General features: G+C 40.6%; 1 protein-coding gene across 1 annotated transcript in view; it reads right to left on the bottom strand.

Annotated features, from left to right (window-relative positions):
- The window catches only part of ASTN2 (astrotactin 2), a 567,587-nt gene that overhangs the window by 262,380 nt on the left and 279,939 nt on the right, over window positions 1-25,268 (bottom strand). Inside the window, exon 10 of the mRNA XM_088467057.1 lies at window positions 9,464-9,614. Within this exon, the coding sequence (XP_088323183.1) occupies window positions 9,464-9,614 (151 nt within the window). The remainder of the gene's footprint in view (window positions 1-9,463; window positions 9,615-25,268) is intronic.

The raw sequence follows: 25,268 nt of genomic DNA, 5'->3' as shown, positions 1-25,268 counted from the left end.
GACCGAGCGACCGCAAATAGCATCCAGCTCTGAATCAGGCCCTGAATCAGGGCCGGGCTTTTATTTATTTTGGAGCGGCCTCTTAGCCGCTTGCATAGCTGTGGGTGACCACCCACAGCTATAGCAAGCGGCCATGATGATGGTCACGATAGTCAAGACCATCGCGACTATCGGGCTTGCGACGAGACTCTTGTGGTAAGGTCTCGTTCATCGCAAGCCCCAGAGAGCTTTCGGGTCTAACAGAGCCGGAAGCTCTCCACTGACATCACTCGTGATGTCAGTGGGGCCGCCCCCAAACGGCAAGCGTTCCCTCGGTAACGCCTCCGTTTGGGCAGCCACTCCCCTGGCCCGCCCACCAAAGGGGGCGAGCTGTGACTTAACATCGACAGCTCGCCCCCTTTGGTGCGAGACCTGGAGCAACGGATTGCCTGTCGCTAGTTGGGTCTTGCGCATGTGCACGACGGAGCCGGTTCCGTCGTGCGCATGCGCTGTGGGTCACCATTGAGGCGGTTGCGAGCGCTCAGCACTTGCGTCCGGGTCTGAATCAGTCCTCTGCCTGCACAGCCAGAGAGCCCACTAGCATAGTATCAGTCCGAGGAGACATCCAGTATGCCAGATGAGCATGTTAAGAAGCCAGGTAGCATAAACAGAGGTTAGAGAGAACCCAACCAGTCTACCCACGGTCACCCCCGCCCCCTCCCCCCAAGAAAAAAAGCAGATAACATGGTCAATGGCAGCAAACACCTTGCTAAGTACATACACTGGAGAGTGTTGGAGAAGATAAAAGTATTCTGGGTAAATGATCATCTTGAAAAGATTTATACAACCAGAAACTGATAGGGCAAGCTTTTTCCAAATATGGGCCCTTTGTTTAAATTCAGCAGTAATGGGATCAATATTATATGGCACACAGGAGCTGATTCAGAGATGAACGCTATTCACACAGCTGCTGCAACTTTGTATATAGCGGCTGTGCGAAATTATGCAAAAGCTGCAGGGGGCGTCTTATATAGAAAGACACCACTGCCAGCTTCTCTGATCCCATGCTGTGTGTGAAGGCGCAGCTTTGGTATTGGATCAACTGTGTGACCGGTGAACATCTGAGTAACACTCAGGTTACTCACAACGTCCGGAGAAATCATGCTGCCGGAGCCAGCGACGTTGCGTCCAAGAAAATGGAAATAAACTGAGAAATTTGCAAACAGGATTATAGACAATAAACTAAGCCTAAACTAACAAGATATGAAAAAGAACAACACCCATCCCAACATGTATTAACAACATAAAACTATGGCATTCCTACAGCCCCAAACAAAACTAAACTAACAAACTAAATAACCAACCAAAACAGGGATATCCTGCACAGGAACTTAAATTGATTATCAGGAATTATACCACATTAGAGTTGTATTAGCGTATTACGAACCAACAATCTCAGAAAAAAATCAGAGAGCAAAAAATTATATGTAGATACAGTTTTTTTTGGCGGTGCTCCCCAAGGTTAACAAAAATATTGAATCATGGTTGAATACTCCAACATAAATCCTAAAGAAGGCGTTCGTAGGGGTTTTGACAACATTCACAACTTATAAAATATGTAAATGATTGAAATGAAACAGTACTTTTAATATTCTTTCAGAGTAAAATAAAAAAATCACCAGGTACCCAACCTAGTGAAAACACTTCTCAATGTGAGGAAAGCACCCTTACGTCACACAATGTGATGATGGATATTCTGAATACATTTGATATCACATAAACACTGTTTATAAATATTGGTGGAAATATTGAGGCAAGAATATACAGGAGTATCAGTATCCCTCCAGATTCATAACAATATGTCATGCAGGGTAACAGTTATCACTTGTTGCATATTAATGCTGCTATGTTTGCCAAAATAAATTAACATTCTGATCTATCTCAGTCATTACAAGATCGTAGAGAATGAAAAGTTTGCTCTCACCAGAAAAACAATATGTATTAACGTATGGTCATGTGGAGCATTTCACATCTATTATTCTCACATGAAGAAAAATTTTTTTTTGTACAGTACTAGCATGTGATGTCAAGGATAATCAAGGCTATTTCACAGCACAAAGAGTTTTAAGTTATCAAAATGTGCTGAAACAATAGTTATATTCTAATTATACCACTCTCAATACATACGGTATGAGGCATGAATTGTAAGAGCAGGTTCGTCTATTCCAGCAGGTCACACATCACAAGTTATTAACACATTACTGAAGGAGTGTCAGTGTCCCTCCAAATGTATAACATGCATTTTACTGGTTGCACGTAATTTGTTCTGTTGCAAATTGTGACAAGTATCACTTATCACATGTTGTTGCTGCTCGTTTGACAAGAAAATTAGACAATCCGGTCTGTCACAATACTTAGAATGCAGATTAGAAGGTTGCTCTCACCCAAAAAACAGAGTATAATAATCAATATCTATTAACACATGGTCAGGTGAAGCAATATATGTATGTTTTTCCCAAACGGAACCAAAAAGTGATTGGAATTGTTAAATCAGTTTGTTCAACATGTTGGATTTCACAGATGGATTGGGGCTGTAGATTGCTAGTGTATGGAGATGATCAGCAGATTTGCAGACCGTTACTAGTAAAATGATGGGCTTTTCAAGATTGGCAGATCTGTGTTTGCTGAAAAAGATCTGTAATGTATGAGCGCAGATTGCTAGATTGGGAAATCCTAAAATCGGGCAACAAATCTTCAAATTGTTCAATTGTGGTTTTCAGATTGCTGATGTATGGGGGCCTTTATATGTGAGATCAGAGATAGTTAACACCTTGCAGGACAAAAACAGGTTTTAAATTGGCAATTTTGTAGAAACAAAACTAATAGAAAGCACTCAGGAGCTGATTCAGACCCGCTCGCTACGATGCGAACACTCGTAGCTGACAGTTGTGACCTGTGCATGCGTATGCATTGCAATGCACGTGCGCAAACCACTGTGAAAGATCAGAATGTGTTTGCTCGTTGCGCATAGACAGCCCAGCGCAGAGTGAGTGACAGGAGAGGCCATTTGTGGGTGGTGACAGGGGCAGACCACTAGAAATGGGGGGAGAGGAGGTGCGAACGCAGGCGTGCCTGAGTATTGCAACGCCGTTTCAGAGGCGTGCATAATTAAAAGGCAGCATCATATTACACGTCACTTGGTGTGATTTCACACTGAAGTGATCGCAGTGCTTGCGGCAGGGTATTGTCAACCTCAAGCACTGCGATCGCATCCGATGGTGCTCGATGTACCAATGTTTTAATGCACTTCCAGGAGATGACGTGCGCATGTGGGCATCTTATGAATGGTTATTGGGCATCTTCATACACTAAGTGATCGCACGCCAAGACATAGTGGGCATGCTAATGCATTGCCGTGCGATCGCCTGCCTTGCTGGGTGTGCACTGGATTTGCATAAGCAGGCTGCGAGCGATCGCATTAAGCGAGCAGGTCTGAATGAGCTCCTCAATTATGACTCTCTCAATACATAAAGTATGAGGCATGATTCGTAACTACAGATACATCTGTTAATGCAGGCAGAGCCGTAACTAGACTTTTTGGTGCCCTGTGCCAGAGAGAGCATTGGCGCCCCCCTCATTTTTCAAAGGAACATAATGCACCCAAAAAAGGGGAATGGCCTCATGTGGAAAAGCCAGGGAAGTGATAGGGGAGACCAGTAGATGCTGGGGATGAAATAAGAGGAAGCTACAAGTGAGAAGGATAATAAACAGAAATTTGACAGGCCCAAACAGCGCCCCCTGACCTGTGGTGCCCTGTGCGATGGCACCGGCTGCACTACCCTAGCTACGGCCCTGAATGCAGGTCATATACCACAAATGATCAGCATCTTTGTGCAACCCATTGCTGAAAGCACATATTAGGTAAATGCATCATGAGCAATAGAAAAAATCGAGAGGTACAGTGATGGACAAAATTGCGGACACTTTTTGAAATTTTAGTGTTTTTCAACTTCGAATGCTTATAAAAACTGTTACACTTCATGCAGTGCAATGATTCATATATCAAATGAAATTAAATGTAATGCTGAATTCAACACAATAAACAGAGGTCAAATATTTGCATTACAAGGGAAGTTATGCAGTGAAAACAATGTGTACTTATGATGTTACTGTCCTATCAGTATTTCATTGGGTATCCTTTATTTTTCAAGACAGCAGCACAGCGATGTGGCATTGAGCCAACCAATGTTTGGAGCACTTCCTTCTTTATTATGTGGTGACATGAGACAATTATAGCCTCAATTAATTGTCTTTTATTGGATGGACGCCTTAGATGTACCAGTTTTTTCAAACAGAACCACAAATGTTCTATGGGGTTCAGGTCTGGGCTGTTTCCTGGCCATCCCAGCACCTGTATGTCATTCTCCGTGAACCACTGTTTGCATATCTGTGCAGTGTGGCAGGGAGCTGAATCCTGCTGGAAAAAAAATGGGGCATTATCTGGAAAAAGATCCCTGACAGAAGGTAGAAGCTTTGGTTGTAGGATGGCATCAATGTACTTTCTACTGTTCAGTGTGCCATCTATGACATAAAGGCAGCCTACAGCATCTTCTGTCATACATGCCCAGATCATAACACTTGTAGGATTCTTTGTTGTCGCTTGCATGCAATCTGGATGCAACGTCTCACATATTTTCTCCCATCACTACCAAATATCGATATCTTAGTTTCGTCACTCCATATCACTTGTGTCCACTGACCTTCTGTCCATGCAATGTGTTCTTTTGCCCACTGTATTTGTTTCTTTTTTCGGGGAATCCTACCTTTTAGGCCAACCTCCGTTAGTCTTCTCCGTACCGTTCCTGCACTGACAAAAACACCAGTTGCACTCAGTTCACTGCTGATGGCCGCAGATGACATCCATCTGTCCCTGACGCAAAGTCATTTTATTCTCCTATCATCATCAGCTGTTGTGCACTTTTTACGGCCTTTTCCTTCTTTGTTTTGTATAGATTGTGTTTCCTGATAGTGTAAACAAAACTTTCGTACTCCTGATGTTGTCACATTCCCACCAATTTCTCTCGCAATTGCTGCATACGAAAGTCCATTTTCATGTAACGCCACAATCCTGGATCTCTTCCTGGGTGATCAGTCACCACTTTGCCTGGACGACATTGTTGTATTTATTTTTTACACCGTCAATAGCACTAAACAATACACACAAACATCCAACCGTAATTGCACTTCAGTAACCAACTTTATTCTGCAAAATGAAACAGCCAAACTGACCTTTACCACCTTTGAACTTGACATCTGATTTGGTCCTCAGAACGACGATTCCAGCTGGCTGTTAGTAGCTGGTACGACATTTCGCTTCTTGATGCTCACGCATCTGTGCTTCTTTGTCTGACTGAAAGTAACATGACTTCCCTTGTTATACAAATATTTGACCTCTATTTATTGTGTTGAATTCAGAATTAAATTTCCTTTCATTTGATATATGAATCATTGCACTGCGTGAAGTGAAACCGTTTTTATAAGCATTCAAAGTTGAAAAACATTCAAATTTCAAAATGTGTCCACAATTTTGCCCACCAGTGTATATCGCTAAGCTCAGTTACCGTTTAATGAGTGAGTCGCTAGTATAGAAACAGAAGTAATTGTGTTGCTGTATATCATACCCCACATTTGGATGTGTGCCTGTAGGAAGTGAACATGCAGCAATAGGGGTTAGATTATCAGCATCATCAACTGAGATGGAAGAAACACAACTTCTGCTGTCCGTATGAGTGTTAGCCGGCGTGTACCCTTATAAAGTATTGCAGGGTGCTTCCCCTGGACCAGATGAGAGAGTGGCTAACATGAAGGGAAAGGAAATATTGAGTACCTTAATGTAATGAAACCTGCATAGTAACCGGGATACTTCCTCTAATAGGATGATAGAGTCTGAGTCCCTGTCGGCACCGACGGGAATGCTGATGCTGCTGGACACGCGTTTCAACCTGGGTCAGTGGGGCTTGTTCACCATTATCAGCATGTTATAAGTTGTGCCCTCCCAAAAAATGGTTTTCCTTTTTTTCAATACCCCTATGGATGCTTTCTTTAGGATTCATGTGGGAGTATTCACCCATGATTTGTAAACTACAAAGCCATCCAGTATAATTTACAAGCAAAGAAGAAGCCGGCAGATCAAGTTGTGAATGGCCAGCACTCTAATTAGAAAAGAGAGTATTGAGTAACTTAATTCTAAAATGTAACAAGAGTGCTTAAGGGCCTTTAACTAATGGAACCCCACACAAAGAATACAATATGGATAGATTAAAAGGCACACTGGTAGGGGAAATAAAGAAACACAAAGTGCATCACGTAAGCAGGATCAGCGAGGACTTTTAGGTTGCTGATCAAGCCAGTCCTCAGTTTCTGTTGGGGTGTTGAAGAGATAATAGTGTCCACCTACCAAAGACAGACACAATCCATTCCTGAAGATTTGTAGGAAGACTCACAATCTTAGATTATAACTCCAAAGTCTACCATCCATGACAGATAACTTGGATTTAACTGCAGCCAGTTTAGAGGCGACCAGTAGGTTTTTCATAGGAGACATACTGTCCTCAAGGTTTAGAGATGTGGTGCTCAACCTCCCCAAACTGCTGTCAAATTTTTTGAAGATCATGTCTGAACCGATAAATATCAAATTGAAGTTCTCCATTCTTAACAGTAACCCTCTGTTCTGGGCAGTAATATACTGGAGATGCAGTTGAACAGAAGGAGTGGGCGTACTGTCGGTACCACCAGAGGAAGTGTGCAGAGGTGAAGAATGACTACCTGAAGAGAGGTCAGTTTGCAGGGCGGGGCTTGAGAAGAGCGAGTCAATTTTTCCATTTTGGCAGCATGGCCATATTTACCCATGGCAGAGCAACACAGGGAGCAATAAAGTATCTAGTCCACCAGAGGCAGGTATAAAACTATGGCAGGGAAACAGGAGACAATAGAGAAGCGAGTAGAGGGACAGCTGAGGAGATGACTAAATCAAGCAGAAATTGTAGCACCACAACACAGGCAGACTCCAGTATCGAAGATCAACTGAGAACAGGAGAAATGACAGTCCCTGGTTTGAAAGAGAGAATAGGAGCAGCTGCAGCCCATTGTGGAGGCAAGGAGGCTTCAAGAATCTAACCTGCAGGGTCTGTAGAGTTAAAATGGCCACCAGGACTCTAGGCAGCCCTTCAATGAAGGAAACCAGCAAAGATGTCTGGGGGAGCAGGCAGTGGAGCAGCCCAAGGAGCACAATGCTGGAACCAGAGGATTAGAGGGTGAGTATCGCCACAGCTCAGAGGCACCAGACCACCAGGAGACAAATGGAGACAATCACAGTGCAGAGTGGGTCCAAGATGGCAGCAACCTAGTCTCAGAATGCCCCAGGCAGCAGAGCACAAAGACAATAGCTAGTGGGGAAGGCAGTCATCAACCACCACGGCCAGGACACCAAAGATCCCATTGGGGAGCTAGGAGAAAATCAGCAGTCCAACACTGCACCACCAGGCAGCCACAGGAGCCGCCAACAAAACCAGGCCACAGAGCAACAGAGAACCCGGCCTCACAAAACAGCAACCTGCTGGTGATGAATCACCAATTGAGGAATCCACTGCGACATGCCAAGGAAGGAAGGACAGTGTCCCCTAGCCAGCAGCCAAGACAGGTGCAGGGACAGTCAGGAGAACAGGATATAATACACCAGGCCTGATTTTCTTTCATTTTGCTAATATTCCTATTTCCTACTGCGTGTCTCCAGTGCATCTCCAAAGCTCCAGAACATTCCAGTGTGGAGTTTTATCATGCAAGAGTTCATTTTAAATGGCTAGCTGGGCCAAGATTACACCCAACAGGGTAGTGCAGAGTAACTTTAAGTACCTTATGGTACAACACTTAGGTCAACATTGAATGTACAGTAATAAAGTAGAATTGTACTCACTCTTTCTGTGTTTGGTTTATAAACCATACCTCATTACAGCTCATTCATTAGTTTGCATATTACACACATACACAGGTGAGCGCTCATTACCCCCCTTTTCACCTGAATTCAACAGTGTTTGGTGGTGAGCAACAGTTGTTGAAGATTCTGCATTAATGGAGCTTTTTACAAACCCTGCAATATGCTGGATAGCTGCATATACCTGATGGTAGTTAAGAGATGGCTAATGTCAGGGCTATCCTGGTTATCAAATACGGTATATAAGTAACACTGAATCTCACGCTGATACAGTATGTAGAATAAGTACTTATACAAATATTTATATTATTAATCAAGTTGTGTACAGTATAAATGTTTTCATTTATACTGTATTTTCATTTGTTTACTGTATTTTGACTCCCATTGACTCTTAAGTATACTTGCACACCATTCCTCAATGACAATGAAATAAATGGCATTTCCACCTCCTTGGATAATTCTCAAAAGCTCCAGTATCATGAAGATCGATTAGCCCCCTTTAGCAGGGGAAGTGGTGGGGAAGGGGGGGTTAGGTTTAGACACTTAAAGGGGGGATTAGGGTTAGGCACTTGGGGGGGAGGTTAGGGTTAGGCACCCCTAAGGGAGGGTTAGGGGGTAGAATAGGGTAGGGAATACTTACCTTGGGATCATCTGGATTTTCACTGCTGCTGGGATGCTGCTGCCGGGATTTGAACCGGCTGGTGGTCATACTGAATACCTTTAGCAGTTGTCTCTGGTTAGAACCTTTGATACTAGGACATAGCTAGTTTAAAATAAACTACCTGCATTCCTGCATATGTTATGATTTCTGTATTTATGTTCCTATAAACTCTCACATTTTCTAAACTCTCACCCTATTATATTTGGCCTGCTGTATTTTGCAATTATTTGCATTGATCATAATGAGATGATAATTTTAGAATATGGATAAGTGAAATAATAGTAATAATAATATTAATAACTAGTATTTTGGACCTGTCATTCGACAGGTCACGAGAATGCAAAATGCGTAAAACAATTGGAACTGAATCGGTAACTGTAAGTGTTGTGCTGGGTGTTGACATGCTTTATTTCTCCTAGGTCTTCCTTTCTCTTTCCCCCATGTCTTGCACTCTCTGTCCTTTCTTCCTCCTATGTATCTCTGTCTCCTTACCTGGGAAAAGGATGGTGTAGAGTTGAGGGGGGTAGGGGGGTGCTCTGTATGCTAAAAGACAGGGCTCTGGAGAGCATACAGTCTTAATTTATAGATCTTCTCTGCATTAAGAGAGTTACAGCTCTTTCCAGGGACAGCTTGGATTAGGGGCTGTCAAACATCTATTGAGAGCTGAGAGTGGTGGGAGGGGGCAAAGCCTTCTTACAGCTCTCTACTGAATCTGGCCAAGACTGACACCATAGGGGATTATATAATAATTTACAATGTATTGATTTGGGTGTTGTCATTTCAATCAGAATTAAAGTTTAACAATTAACCCATATCTACATCAATGGACTTACCACACATCCTGTGGAGTCGACCTTGCGCTCTGAGACACACTTGAAATTGCGTGAGCAGCCACCATTACTGAAGGAACAGTCACGGACTGGACCGAAGGATGAGAGGAGGTCATCAACCGATTCAAAATGAGTTGCCAGAAGAGCTTCTTCTCTGTACAAGTGATAATTAAATAACAGAGTATTGAAGAACAATATGCTACAAGTACACTCACAAGTTACTTATATGCAAAATAATATTTACAATATTCAGAAACATGTATGTTGTATGATATTATATCATTTGACTATAAGAAAAAACATTCCAAAGAGGACTTTTTTTTGTTTTGAATGTCCCCTCCCACCACCAGCAATTGATAGCCACATCTCATATACAATCTTGTTTATTTCAAATAAATTAATTTAAAAAAGTTAAAAAACTTTCATATGGAAAGGTAACTGTATTGGAAAATGAATAACAAAGATATTATCTGACAGATATACATAAATTATCCAAAGTAATGTACATTCAAAAATTTTTATTATAATTTTTCTATTACCAATAATTATTGCTGTTTTCAAACCTTGTTATTAGCCACACATCATCGTCATCATAATAATAATAATAAATATTACTGTACAACAATTTTTCATCCATGGAATATTTAAGATCTTGCTAAATTAACCAGATTTGTATTTTGCAACAATATTTTGAAGTGAAAAATTATAAATTAATTAAATCAATCAATGTTAGAGACATGTGATCAAGGAAAAACATTCTGAAACATAATAAGGCACAGTGGTTACAGGAAATTAAGATATACTTAATTTGAATTATAAAAATATAATAAAGCATGTACATTATTATAGTTTTTAATTTATTTTAACAGCTCAAATAGAAAACTATACTGAAGTTGCGGAAAATGCAACACTGAATATTATATTATTATGTATTATATTCAATACTATCATTGAGATATGCATTTGAAATTGAAAATACAATAAGCCTTTCTACAGCACATCATTTTAGATTTATCCCTTCCTTTTGCTGTTTCATTAACATGTTCAATATCCTTAAGGGATAATCCTTGTGTATTATTATCATGATAGATACAAAAATGTCTGGAGATGCTGTAGGTAGGGAGTTTTTTACAGATTATTTTTTATATGTTCAAAGAACCTGTCATTCAAAGTGCTTGTGAACGAGCCATTAAAATGTAGTTTACACCTAAAGTCTATTAAATATATCAGATTTTTATTTGCAACTGCTAAACCATATTTGTTAATTTTAGAATGGGCTATTTTCTATTTAAATGAGCACAGCTATGAGTAATAAAATTACAGGCAAAACATAATCTTTTACCACACGTATAACAACCTGCAAGATTAGAAGCTAACAAAATTGGTATTAAGTGAAAAGTATAATCTAATATACTTAAAAATGTGTTCTTACTTTTGTTTTGTTTTTTTTAATCATAAAGTGTTGTCTTTTTTGAATATTATTTAAGCGTTAGCATGATAAAGGTTCCAACACTGTAATATGAGGTTTGTATTTATTATTCTTTTGTATGAGAATACAAATTTTATTTTGACACAAATTACCTATCAGTCTTCCTTTTAGACAATTTAGACTGTGATATAAGATTGTAAGTATCCATCTTATCTTTCTCAGATAATAACTTAGCTATGTCGTCATCAGCAGAACAGTTTCTTTTAATAACTGATATTTAGGAATATTGTATAAAATGATTATAATCACCTTCCTTATTATATGTTTCAGTACTTATGGTGTCCTCAGAGGCTGAGTGAGTGAGTGATATCCAAAAACTGTATGTGCAATAAGTAATATTTGTTGGTTAATTTAAGATTATAATTATTGCCATTAAGATGAGTGAGGTTCATCAATAGATTGTGTGCTCCCAGCCCAGATTAAAACTAAAATGTCTTAATTGGTTTCATAGTGCACTAGATTTATCTCTTGTAGGCCATCCTAGATATATATTCTTGTTCGAAGCGGCCCATATTCAGTTTGACAAAGCTCAGAGTGACTATAGTGCCCATGGCAGTCCTGAGTTACTGTAAATAAGAAGTCGAATAAAAAAAATAGTTATGTGACAAATTATATTTAATTGTATTAAAAATAAATTCAAGTTATGCCTCTATCTTGACATCAGGATCCAATAAGCTTTTAGTTAAATTAGATTTCTCCTATGAGGAATATTAGTGCATTTTGATTCAACATCACAGGTTAAAAATATGTGTTTATGCATGTGCTTCTTCCCATTAAGTTAAATTAAAAAATGTGATGTGTGTTTAATGTATTATTTAGGAGATATAATATCATAAGAAGAAATATTAACTAAAACATTCAACAGTCAAAATTAAAGGATGACAAAGGATTTCTATGATTTACAGTAGGTAGGCAATGGTGGGTAAAAAAAACAGTGTGTGAAATAATTAATCTTATGCAATTTCAAGGATATTGTATGCCTAACTACAGGTATCTCAACACAAGTGCTTATGAAAATTACATTTGCCAATCTCCATATTAGAATAATCATTATCCAAACTTTTCAGGATAATTTTTTTTGATAGGTACACAATTGCTCCCCCATCCACTTTATCCCTATCCCTTAAATAAATGCCTTTTCAAACTTCCTTACCTATTTGCTAATAATCATTTCTCTTTCATGATAATTTGGAATGTATTTTAATGGCTGCAAAAAAACATTTACATTTTTTAATCTCCTTTGTATATGCCGACTGTCCTGTAATCCAAATGTAGAAAGAACAACCATACAATATATTATTACAACTGCACCCACAGAGAAAGATCAAACCTTAAAAAATACTCCAACCACAGGATATAGTATGTGAATATTACCAAAATATTTAAATTATTTTTCTGAATAAACACTTATTTTTTTTATAAGGCTTAGCAAGGGTTATCAGGTATGTCAACACTCATTATTATTATTATTTATTTTTGTTTTAGAAAAACTAAAGAAAGTAACAATACATTTTTAGAAATATTAGATGGTACTTTTCAGTTAAATAAAATGTGACTAGCTCCTGAACTTGCAGGTCATTATAGTTGTGTTACAAGATTGTGGATCTGTATTTTTATTACACATAGAAGTGGTACATTTTAATACAATTCAATCCTGCCTGAATATAGTATATACTTTATAGTTTTTGTAATTGTAAAGTAAGCTATGTGATATATTTAGTAGAGAGTAAGTATAAATTGTATGAGGTATACCATACATACATTGAATAATACATTTACAGAAAAAAAATATTAAGACAGCAAGTGATATAAATGCTTTGAGTTACAGTTGCTTTGAATCATCCAAAAGCAGGCCCAATGTAGTTGCTTACATTATTTAAGATTAGTATTATAATACAACTGCAGTAATAAGATAAAATTCAGGGACTCCAGGAATATATTCTCACAGCAATTCCTATTTTGCTATTAATGTTTTCTGCAGTTATTGTGTGAATATTGTGTTAATATTTTCGTGGAGTGTCATTTAATCTATGTATTTAGATAGATAGATAGATAGATAGATAGATAGATAGATAGATAGATAGAGATCTTTAACATTGTCAGTGATCCAAATTCCAGAGGGAAGTTCACGAAAACATGCTTTTCAATGCAAGACCTGATACAATTGTGCCTAGTATCTGATTGGATCAGATTCTATTTTTAGACAGCTTGTAACCTTGAATGAAATAAACATTAGAATAGTCTTTACTATGTATGTAGTATGAACATATCATTGTATGTAATGATCTCATATTGTACTGCAAAGTATTGAAATATAAATAGATTTTGTGACTTTTGGGGGGAATTTTCTGTATGAAATCTTATTATTTGTATCTGTTTGACAACTTATAAACTACAGTAAGTCAAAATAGTAACTGTTTAATCATTTTATCTCCATGTCCATTGTAGTTTCCTCTTTGTGGTAATATTTAATTACCGTATAGATAAACCTAAGTTTAAGTGTACCTGAAACTTTAAATTGTAAGATAATATTGTTTTGGTTGTTTTCAGTAGTATTGCATAAGGTGAGTGACTATGTTGATGCTGTCTGCATACTGATTTGAACACAGCTCACATAATGGGCTTTATGCATAATAAAAGGTAAGCCAGTTTTCATATCTTGTGTGAAATAGCTCTGAGGTGGGTACACATATATGTATGTATGCAGACTTGCATGATTCTATCACTTGCACTTGTGCCAGAGAAATTGGACGGGTTATGTAAGCGGCGTTCTTACAGTGAAAGCATGTTAACACAAATGTGGCAGAAACACACATATATATCTGCTAGGTGACCTATTCTGTGTGCCTGCTACAGGGCAAGTGTAAATACATGTTGATGATGATGAAGAATTGTCATAAACTAGGCACATATGCCTGGTGAGGTGCATCTGCAGATGTCTATGAATCTGCATATATTTCTTGTTTGTTTTTTTAGTAATCCTGGCCATACATCTACAGCATGATTCCTTGTTCTGCCGATCCTATCTGCCAATCAGCGATCGAAACCTGTCAATCGGTAGACATCGATGAACGGCAATCCGTCGGAGAATTAGGGAAATTCAACATGTTAAAAATCCCAGACTAGCCAATTTTGATAATTTTCATGTCAGAATCAAGGAATAAAGAATATCCAACATGTTGGATTGATCCAATTCCGCGACCCCTGTGTTGGCAGTATGGGGAATTGCCCAAATACAGCCTAGATGTACTTATGCCCAATTTGCCAACATCTTTGCATCAGCTGCAATATGATTAAACTATTGACAATATTAGTTCTAAAATATGTTTGCTTACTTGCATGGGCATAACAACAACACCTTTTGTTAAATAGTAGTCTAATCATAATAAACTTAATAGCATACCATTTAGAATGTAGTGTATATGTACAGTACTAGCTAACAGTTCTATTAGTGATGGTTCGGCATTAGATATACACTATGAAAGATACAATGTTGAGACAGACCTATGATTGACAGCTTTTATGAATGGTGCATGTGAGTTACTCAACCTGATGATCCATAGAGTAACTTTGACTATATGGGCTGTTTTATTATATAAAATTTCCTGATATCTTGTCACAGTGTTGCTATGATATTAAAAATTAGTTTTGGTTTCATAATTCAGTTAATACTTTGAATATCTGTAGTTAAAGTTTTATGCTTTAAGTGATGCCCTGTATGGTTTTATGTGTATAAATGATTTTACTTGATACTAGAGATAGACAGGCAAAATTACTTCATTAGGGATTGCTTGCAGCTACTGATGGTGAACAGATGTTTAAAAGGAGCCTAAAATTACTCCTGATCAGTTCCGCTGGAAACAATGTAGACACTTATAAGCTCAGAAACGTTTACATGAGCTGTTAAAGCAACTTTGTTCCAGTGGAGAAGATCTCTAAATTAATATACTCAAAGATACTGTACCTATACTATTGAGCTCAATTAAGTAATAAGGTGGCGATATCAACTCCGTTAACTACACCAATGAATATGCAGCTGGTTTGCTGTTTATAATTGTCACCAGGAGTCATATTCCAGACCAAAGAGCTTGTTTGTACGGGATGGGTACGGGATCCAATCGCTCTGTATCCCAACGGTCAAAATCCCAAAGCCGGGATCCCGACAGGGTTAGGATACCGACACCTGTTGGTAGGTATTCTAACTATCCCCGTCTCCCTACCCTAACCCTACCTGGTGCCTGAACCTAACCTCCCCCCAGTGCCTAAACCTAACTTCCCCCTCCTCGCACCCTAAACCATATCCTCCTTCCCTAAAGCCTAACCCTAACCCTTCCGCTAGTACCCCATTTGTACTTCATGCTAACTTTTTCTTATAACCAGCTGGCTGTATTGTTGATTAATGGACTGAGACTCAACTTGATCACCCGGTTAGATTATATATAATTCTTATCTTCTCAGTAAATTTGGCTCCTTCAAAAGACTGCTGAGTTTCAATATATACAAAGCTTATTATTGCAATTCTTGACATCTTGTGCGACGAGATTTATTACAATTCTTTATATTGTTTGTGTTATTATATAATATAATATTATTTGTTGGTTTAATACTGGTAACAGTTCTTTGCATTTCTTAATTGTATATCTTGTTACTTTTTTCTTTAGTTGCATAGGCAAACAGTGACCCCCATTTTTGGAGGAGAATAGAATTAGCTGATACTGATTTCCCACTAGGCATGTGAGGCATTTACACAAGCGGCCACATGGTTGTGCACAAAAGGAGTTTGCATCGGCATTTGCATAAACTCATAACAGCGACCACCAATAGAAAGTCCTGCATATGCTTTTGCACGCGTCTCAGAATCAGACCCTCTATCTCTTGCACTTAAGGTGATGTTACACTTATACAAGTAGTTCCATTTTTTTCAGCATTATTAATGTGTCATAAATGAAATTTTAAAGACATCACATGCAATGACACCACAAAATATAACATATATCCTGTTTTGGCATCAGTAAGACATTTTCACATAGGCTAAATATACTGCTGATTGGTAAGGACAAATGACACTCATCCCATAAAATGTACTCACGATTGCTTACCATTAAATATGCTCACTCTTCAATTGTTAGATGACTTTGGACTGTGGATTTTCATTTTCTGCCAAACAACATTTAGTGGTGGCAATAGTCCAAGGTCATTCTGCCTTGCATTATTTAGTGCTACATTATATGTGACAATCTGTTATGCTTTGTTGCTCTTTAAAATTTACATTCTCATCAAGAGTAATGGTATTTGAGTGTATAATGATTTTGAATTTTGAGTATAAATTCTTGATTTAAAAGTGAATTCAGCAAAACCTTTATATCTATAAGTGATTGGTACAACAAACAGTCAAAGTGCTGTTTTAAACATAATTATCATAGAAAAGGGAAAGATGTTTATGAGCTCTCTGAGCTATTCTAATGGAGCTGTTCTTTTCCTATTCATTACCTCTTTTATATTTATCCATGCATTATAATACTTTCACTTATCCATGTTTTTTTTTAATCCCTTTTCCTTTTCATCTTGTGTCTGGATCTTGACCTTCGTCTGTCTTGATTACTTCACTGGCTCCTGAATTCTGTTTATTTTTTAACCCCTTGCATTACTTCTATTGTCTTTATGTTGAACCCATATCTGCTACTTGAAAACTGCTACATATGCAGCAACAAGCTGATATTTTCCATAAGACATTTGTGTATAAATTAATGTTTTTATTTTTTTACATGCAAACATTTTTGTATGTACAGTACTAAGATAAATGTAGTAAATATCCTCTACGAGAGCAATGGAAATTCATACAAAATTTAGTAATATACAACTTAAACATATAACAAATACAGTACAATTTGGTCAGTGAGATGACTCAAGGTAGTAGTGAGATAAATAGTAGAATCAGAGAGTGTGGTAGATTAAGTCAACATTCAGTATGTCAACATATACAGTATGTCGACATTGACATAATGACAATTAGAATGTTGAAATGTGATCTTGCATGTAATTATCATCATAGCAGCCTAACCTTATCCCTAACTGCAGCTTAACCTTATCCCTATCTGCAGCTTAACCTTATCCCTAAAATCTGGTATCGATCATCACAATATAGACATTCTAACTGCACACTGAATGGGAGACCTGTGCCTATTGTAAGGTAGCATAATGGCTAGGGTTGCCAACTTTAGCTTTGTAAATATCCTTGTCATAAATATTATATATAAAAATAATTGACATAACTAATCAATGTCAGTACTTCAAAATAACAAAGAACAAAATATAAATATTAATAAACACATGCGTTTAAATCACAATGCAAAAAGAATGTGAAATATCTGTATACAGTAGCAATGGTGGGGGAAGAGTAAGCGCTCTGTGGTGTGGAATGATGTACTGTTTGTCGCTTATTGTATACAATACTTAATTGGGGTGCCTGATAATAAATATTATATCATATATGCTTGTGGAGTTATATGTGATGGCTGTGTCCCAAACTACGAGTTGGCTCCAAGTTATTGATCCAACTGGTCAGCAATAGCTGTAGGCAGAATCTTCAGTTAATACTTATAATCTGTGTGCAAAGTCAATGATGACAAAAATTATGCAGAAGTCAGTTCAGAATTATCAGTATGTCTGCTTGGCAAAAGCTGAAAAGCTGTAGGCAGTGTTTTCAATAATACTGGACTTGAGGTAAAATCCTAATCCTGTATGCTGCTCCCATTATTTCTTATTTGTTGCGTGCATTGTGAACACCTTCTCTATCCTCTACTTCACCTTGGGTACCATAAAACAATGAGTGCAGTATCAGGATAGTGTGGACACTGGTGGTGCAGATATAGGTAAGTTGGATGGTACTTACCCTAGTAGCTAGAAAGATCCAGAACTCAAAGAAGAACAGGTAAACTTTATCTTAGATGGGATAAAGTTCATCTTGACACATAATTTCATGTGGTTTGAGGGGGAATTCTATCTGCAGCGGAGAGGTACCGCCATGGGAACCAAATTTGCTCCGAGCTATGCGAATCTCTTCATGAGTCGCTGGAAAGACGATAAGATCTGGTCGAACCCCGAGCTAGAAGCGAGTTTGGTTCTCTGGCGGAGGTATATAGACGATGTGATATTTATTTGGAAAGGGGATGAAACATCACTACAAAACTTTATACAATACATCAACAACAACAATAGGAACTTGCAGTTTACTGCCAACTATAGCAAAAGAGAAGTACAGTTCTTAGATTTAGATATTTTTATTGAAAATTCTATGATTCTGACTAAAACAGATCATAAGACAGTTGATGTAAATAGCTACATTTTAGCTAGAAGTAATCACCACCCAAAATGGATTAAGGGTATACCAAAGGGTAAATTTACCAGACTAAGACGCAATTGCACGAATATGGAAGACTACGTCACACAAGGAGAAAACCTTAAACATCAATTTGGACAAAAGAAGTACAATATGGGAGAGGTAGAGACAGCTTACAATACATTGAAAGACACATCAAGAGATTCACTGTTAAAAGACTCGACTAAACTATGCACCAAAAATAGTGAGAAAGTATATTTCATCACAGAGTACAGTGGAGCAGGCCCCAAAATCAAGACTATTGTACAAAAACACTGGCACATTATCCAGATGGACGATAAACTAAACCAAATACCACCCAATAGACCAGATCTCGTATTCAGGAAAGCTCCAGACTTGAGAAAGAAATTAACTCATAATCACTTAAAAGAAATAAAAGAATTGAAACAGAGCACAATAGAGGGGCATCCGGCGTCGAAGGGATTCTTCCATTGTGGGAGATGTTCCAATTGCAGAAATTTAGGATTCAGAAGCACAAAACCCATCAATTATATTACATCCAAAATAACATTAAGAAAACATAGCATAAAAGACACCATCACGTGTGATAGTGACCATGTGATCTACATGTTAGAGTGCCCTTGTGGGCTCCAATATGTGGGTCACACAACACAAGACCCTTAAAAATAAGAGTAACTGAGCATCTCAGAAACATTAGTAAAGGGTACCAAAACCATAGTGTATCAGAACACTTTAGGTTAGTACATCAGAGTGATCCAAAAGGATTAAAGTTCACAGGCATTGAAAAGATGCATTACAACTGGAGGGGGAAAAATAGGATAGATAAGCTAGATCGTGCAATAAACAGATGGATTTTTGATTACATACCTTACAACCAGAAGGTCTAAATATTGACCCATGACCATGCTAAATACACAAAGATGCCCGTAAGCCAATAAATCATCAAATCATATGACTGTTGATTGGAATTTCTGAAAATATAGGATGTGTCACATATAATATAAGTATCTTCTTTATAACCTATTGGATTAGATGTATACACTACTTTGGGAATTCAAAATAAATGTAACAAAAAATGGCTGCACTAATTAGATTTATACATATACTCACCACCGTATATGGACATTAATAACAATAATATATCCATAAAAAAAATTTTTTATAAAAAAAATATCCCTTCAAAATTAAGCATATCACGATTTTATTTTATTAATACACTGGAAATTTATGCAAAACATGTAGAGTAAAGGTTTTGGCTGGATCCAGCATATGTTGATTATATACCATTAACATTTGGACAACAAAACATCTGCAAAATACCGCACAAAGAGGGCTTAAAAAATGGCAACATGAATGTATTACTTTGAGACTTCCACAAGATGTCCACCTCCAGGATCAGAGACCAAAGACCAGACATTAGGGAAATTACATTCATAGCATCCAAAGGAATATTCAGTCACTAGAGGGCATCGCCGTCATGCAGAACTCTTACAGAGGGTGGCCGCAACATGAACTTGACGCATGCGCAACATAGGTATTCAACGGGGAACCCATGTGACAAGTCACGTGAGCGGGCACAGTCACGTGAGTGGATGAAGTGACGAACCCGGAAGTGCGGCAGGGAAATACCGCGAATGAACAATTGATCATTATTAAGTGAGTATAAAGCAGAGGAACATGCAGACGACCGCATCTGCCCTTGATAAAGTCCAAATTGTGGACGAAACATGTTGGGACCAGCACCCATCACCCATTATTGACTTTTTAATACTATATCGTAACGTGATTACATTGATGGCATTGTCACCATCTGTTTAATAAATCCTATTACTTTAATCCATACTCCCATCAGTAGCATTATTAGTATATAACACCATATACCCTCTCGCTCACACCTACTGGGACAGGAGCCGGTTACCAGGAGGACCAGCAGAAGCTGCTAGGGTAAGTACCATCCAACTTACCTATATCTGCACCACCAGTGTCCACACTATCCTAATACTGCACTCATTGTTTGAGGTACCCAAGGTGAAATAGAGGAGAGAGAAGGTGTTCACAATGCATGCAACAAATAAGAAATAACGGGAGCAGCATACAGGATTAGGATTTTACCTCAAGTCCAGTATTATTGAAAACACTGCCTACAGCTTTTGCCAAGCAGACATACTGATAATTCTGAACTGACTTCTGCATAATTTTTGTCATCATTGACTTTACACACAGATTATAAGTATTAACTGAAGATTCTGCCTACAGCTATTGCTGACCAGTTGGATCAATAACTTGGGGCTAACTCGTAGTTTGGGATTCAGCCATCACATATAACTCCACAAGCATATATGATATAATATTTATTATCAGGCACCCCAATTAAGTATTGTATACAATAAGGGACAAACAGTACATCATTCCACACCACAGAGCGCTTACCCTTCCCCCACCATTGCTACTATTAATCATAGGAGGTTGGAACACCTCATAGAGTAAGCTGCTAGTGGTGTAGTTAGTGAGAACATTACCCTGAGAGCAGAAGTGTAGCTAGGTTCCATGATGCCCGGAGCAAGGCGCCCCCCTCCCCTGTACTGAATTGGGGGCGCGGTTAAAATGTGGGGGCACGGCTAAAATATGGGGGCATGTTGCATTTAAAAGAAAAAAATCCTAAATTGGAAATTATAAGTGCTCTCCCCCCCTCACTGATTATAGCAGGCCAGGCCCCATCACCTACTGTATAAAACCCCTCAGCCACTGCCAATGCCAGAATTAAATATATAAGTGCCCATCACCCCTTACCAAACCTCACCTCCCTCACGTAGGCACCTAAAAACTATATTTGTATACAAGTGTAGCATTGTCTGTGCAACAAATGGGTGCCGCACTGCTAGTACCACCAGTGTTGGACTGGGACATGAAGGGCTGCCCGGTGTAATGCAATGTTAGGGGCCCGTGGGTGGCAGGGAGAGGCACAGGGTGACTAGGGAAGCAGTGGGTGACAGTGGAAGAAGGCAGTGAGTGATAGCAGAAGGCAGAGAGTGACTAGAGAGGCAGTGGGTAAATGGGGAGACAAAGGGTGGCAGGGGTGAATAGGGAGGCAGTGAGTGGCAACGGAAGACAGTGGGTGACAGAGAGAGGTAAAGTGACAGGGAGAGGCAGAGAGTGACTAGGTAGACAGGGAGAGGCAGAAAATAACTGAGGAGGCAGAGGGTGACTAGGAAGAGGGAGTTGGTGACAGGGAGAGGTAGAGAGTGCCAGGTTGAGGCAGAGAGTGACTGTGGAGTTAGTGGGTGGCAGCGGAAATCATAGAGTGACAGGTTGAGGCAGAGAGTGGCAAGGAGAGACGGAGAGGCAGTGAGTGACTGGGGAGTCAGTGAGTGGCAGCGGAAGGCAGAGAGATACAGTGAGAGGCAGAGAGAGAGATACAGTGAGAGGCAAAGAGTGACAGGAGAGGCAGTGAGTGGCTAGGGAGGCAGTGGGTGACAGGGAGAGGCAGTGAGTGGCTAGGGAGGCAGTGGATGACAGGGAGAGGCAGAGAGTGACAGGAGAGGCAGTGAGTGGCTAGGGAGGCAAAGAGTGACAGGAGAGGCAGTGAGTGGCTAGGGAGGCAGTGGGTGACAGGGAGAGGCAGTGAGTGGCTAGGGAGGCAGTGGATGACAGGGAGAGGCAGAGAGTGACAGGAGAGGCAGTGAGTGGCTAGGGAGGCAGTGGGTGACAGGGAGAGGCAGTGAGTGGCTAGGGAGGCAGTGGATGACAGGGAGAGGCAGTGAGTGGCTAGGGAGGCAGTGGATGACAGGGAGAGGCAGAGAGTGACAGGAAGAGGCAGAGAGTGATTGTCTGTCCTAATCGCCCAGTGTGTACACACCATAAGTGCGTACACACTGGGCGATTAGTGACAGTTGGTGGCAGGGAAAGGCAGAGGGTGACAGCAAGAAGAAGAGAGCGACATAGGGAAGCAGCGGGTGGCAGGGGGAGCTAAACCACCAGCAGCCCCCCCCAACACACACACCACCTACCCTTATCTCGTGCCCTACAACAATTAGTATACAATACAGATAGATAGATATATATATATTGTGATAGGATCACTGGTAAAGTGGTCTGTGGCAGGTACATTGGTCCCAGATTCCTGTCTTATGTGTTCTAAACCCCCAGTAGAAAGTCTGCAGTGTAGCAGGCTTGAGTTTCGGCTTTTTGAAAAGCCGGTTTGGGACCTGGGGGTTGTGGGTGAGAGGAGAGGGAGGGCTCCACCCATGGCCACTCCAGGTTTTGGTTCTCGCAGCCTGGTAACAGGCTTGATTGTGTTACCACCTGAGAGTGGCCAATATAAGCCTAGTGTGTTGAAGGCTGATTGCCTCACCTGGGAGAGCAGACAGGGAGTTTGCTCAGAGACACTTGGAAAACCTATCTGTGAGTACTGTGCTGTGCTTTGTTGCTGGCGAGGGCATTAGGCCCTGCCAGGTTCTGGTAGTGAGGGAACTACCTGTGAAGTTAGTGCCCTGACAGGGCTAGGATTTACGTTTATGTTTTCTTTGTGTTATTTCTGACATTGTACAATAAAGACTGGCGCCGACCAGCTTGTACTTGCATCCAGACTGGTCTGCTTCCCTGCTGCTGCTGTGTGTGTGTAAGGAAGGAGTTCTCTACCCAGGAGAGGGACCCCCTAACCTAACTGTCACAATATGGTGGAGTATGCGGGCACCCACACACACTGAAGTTGCAGCGAGAGGAAAACTTTCCGTTTAAAAATTAAAGGGACAGACACCCAATTTGTGAGTGTGGAAATAACACTGTGTCCTTGGAGTCCCATAGAGGAGGCGTCAGCCAATGCTCAGAGAGGCAAGGTTCAGCTTCCAACCTACACCCCAGGACAAAATGGAGGACATTATTAAAGCCTTGCTCCAAGCTACAGCAGTTCAGCAGGAGACGAACAAAGCTCAGCAGGAATCTACCAGGGCTCAGCAGGAATCTACCAGGGCTCAGCAGGAATCCACCAGGGTGCAACTGTTGGCCTTTGAGACCGCCCAGGGGCAACAACAGGTTGCCATCGAGGAAACTCGCCGGGCCTTAGCGGAAAACAGCCAGGCCATAAAAGAGGTGGTACAGCACCTGATCGCCATCGGCCCAGAGATGTTGGTACTGGTCCTCCCACCACCACTCACTCCGTACGAGCCAGTCACTTCCTCCAGAAGATGACTTTGGGCGATGATGTGGAGGCCTATCTCACCGCATTTGAAAGAACGGCCGAAAGGGAGAGTTGGCCCAAGGAGCAGTGGGCAAGTCTGGTGGCACCTTTTTTGTCTGGGGAGCCACAAAAGGCCTATTTTGACTTATGCCTGGCTGATGCCAAGGACTATAAAAAACTAAAACAGGAGATCCTAACTCGCTTGGGAGTCACCACCTTTGTTCGTGCCCAACGGGTCCACCGCTGGGAGTTCCATATGGACAAGCCTCCACGTTCACAGATGCATGACATCGTCCATCTGTCCTCAAAATGGCTACAGCCCGAGACGCTGACGGGACCACAGATCGTGGAAAGGGTCGTGATGGACCGGTACCTGCGATCATTACCTGCGACTCTGCGCAAATGGGTGAGCCATGCAGACCCTAAGTCCGTGGACCAGTTGGTCGAGCTGGTGGAGAGGTACGTGGTGGCTGAGGAGCTGATGAGTATGCCCCACCGAGCCCCGATGGCGCACCGGCGAACTCCCAGAGACACTGGTAAGACTGTTCCAGGGGAGAAGGGTGCTGGGCGGTGGAATGTACCTAAGACTGAGGGTGTAGAACCTGGAGACAGGCCTGCCAGGCCGGGAAGGTTCTTGCCCCGTAAACGACTAGACATTAATATGACTCAGTGTTTCCGATGTGGTGGCTTCGGCCATATTGCCGCTAATTGTGCTCTTACAACTGAACCTATGCAATGTGATACTGCTCATGTCTACCGCAGGGGGTCTTTCTTTGCACAGATAGCCTGTACGGCTGACCGGCAGGCTGAGACTGATAAGCACATGTGTGTACTCACTGTAGATGGCAACCGAGTAGAGGCACTGTTAGACTCTGGTAGCTTGGTGACACTTATAAAAGCTGAGCTGGTGAACCCCTTAAGGCATACAGGGAAAACTGTTGGTGTGACCTGCATACATGGGGATACTCGATATTATGTTACGGCCGAGGTGAACATCGAGACACCATGTGGCTCTGCTATAGTTTCTGTGGGTTTGGTGCATGGTCTGGTGTACGATGCAATATTGGGGAGAGACTTTGCTCACTTCTGAAAGTTGTGGGAAAGCAGTTTTGTTCCAGAGGTGAACAACCCCGATCCATTTGAGAAGGTTGTCGATGTAGTGGAGGAGGGAGTTTCTTCTGAGTCAGAGTTATTCCCTTTTTCTACTATGGTTGGCGAACTAGAGAATGCGGAATGTGACGGTGGCCCGCCAACTGATGTGCCTCCCATTGAGGTGGGAAGTGTTGTTGGGCCAGGTGATCATCTGCCTGATTTAGAGGTCAGAAGAGAGGTCTTTGCCGTGGAGCAGTTGAATGACCCTACTTTGGTAAAAGCCAGGGAGAATGTAAAAGTAGTTGATGGTAAACCCGTAGACCCTGATAGTCCTTTGTCCTATCCCCACATGGCAATGTGTCAGGATTTGTTATATCAGGTGACTAAGAAGGGGGAAGATGTTGTGGAACAACTAATAGTTCCCAAAGCCTACAGAAGAACAGTGTTGGATCTGGCCCATGGTCATAACGGCAGGCCATCTAGGGGTAGAGAAAACCACTGAGCGAATAATGCAGAGGTTTTTCTGGCCCGGGCTTCATAAAGAGGTATCTGACTTTTGCGCATCCTGCCCTGAGTGTCAGTATCATGCTCCCAGGCCACATTTTAAGGGTCCACTAGTTCCAATGCCTATCATAGAGGTGCCGTTTGAAAGAATAGCGATGGATTTGGTTGGACCCTTAATGAAGTCTGC

Source organism: Taudactylus pleione, unplaced genomic scaffold (genome assembly GCF_031769625.1).
Source record: "Taudactylus pleione unplaced genomic scaffold, aTauple2 ptg000009l, whole genome shotgun sequence".
In the NCBI taxonomy this organism is placed as follows: Eukaryota; Metazoa; Chordata; class Amphibia; order Anura; family Myobatrachidae; genus Taudactylus; species Taudactylus pleione.
The sequence above is the reverse complement of the archived record's forward strand: the minus strand, read 5'-3'. Positions and strand labels throughout refer to the sequence as shown.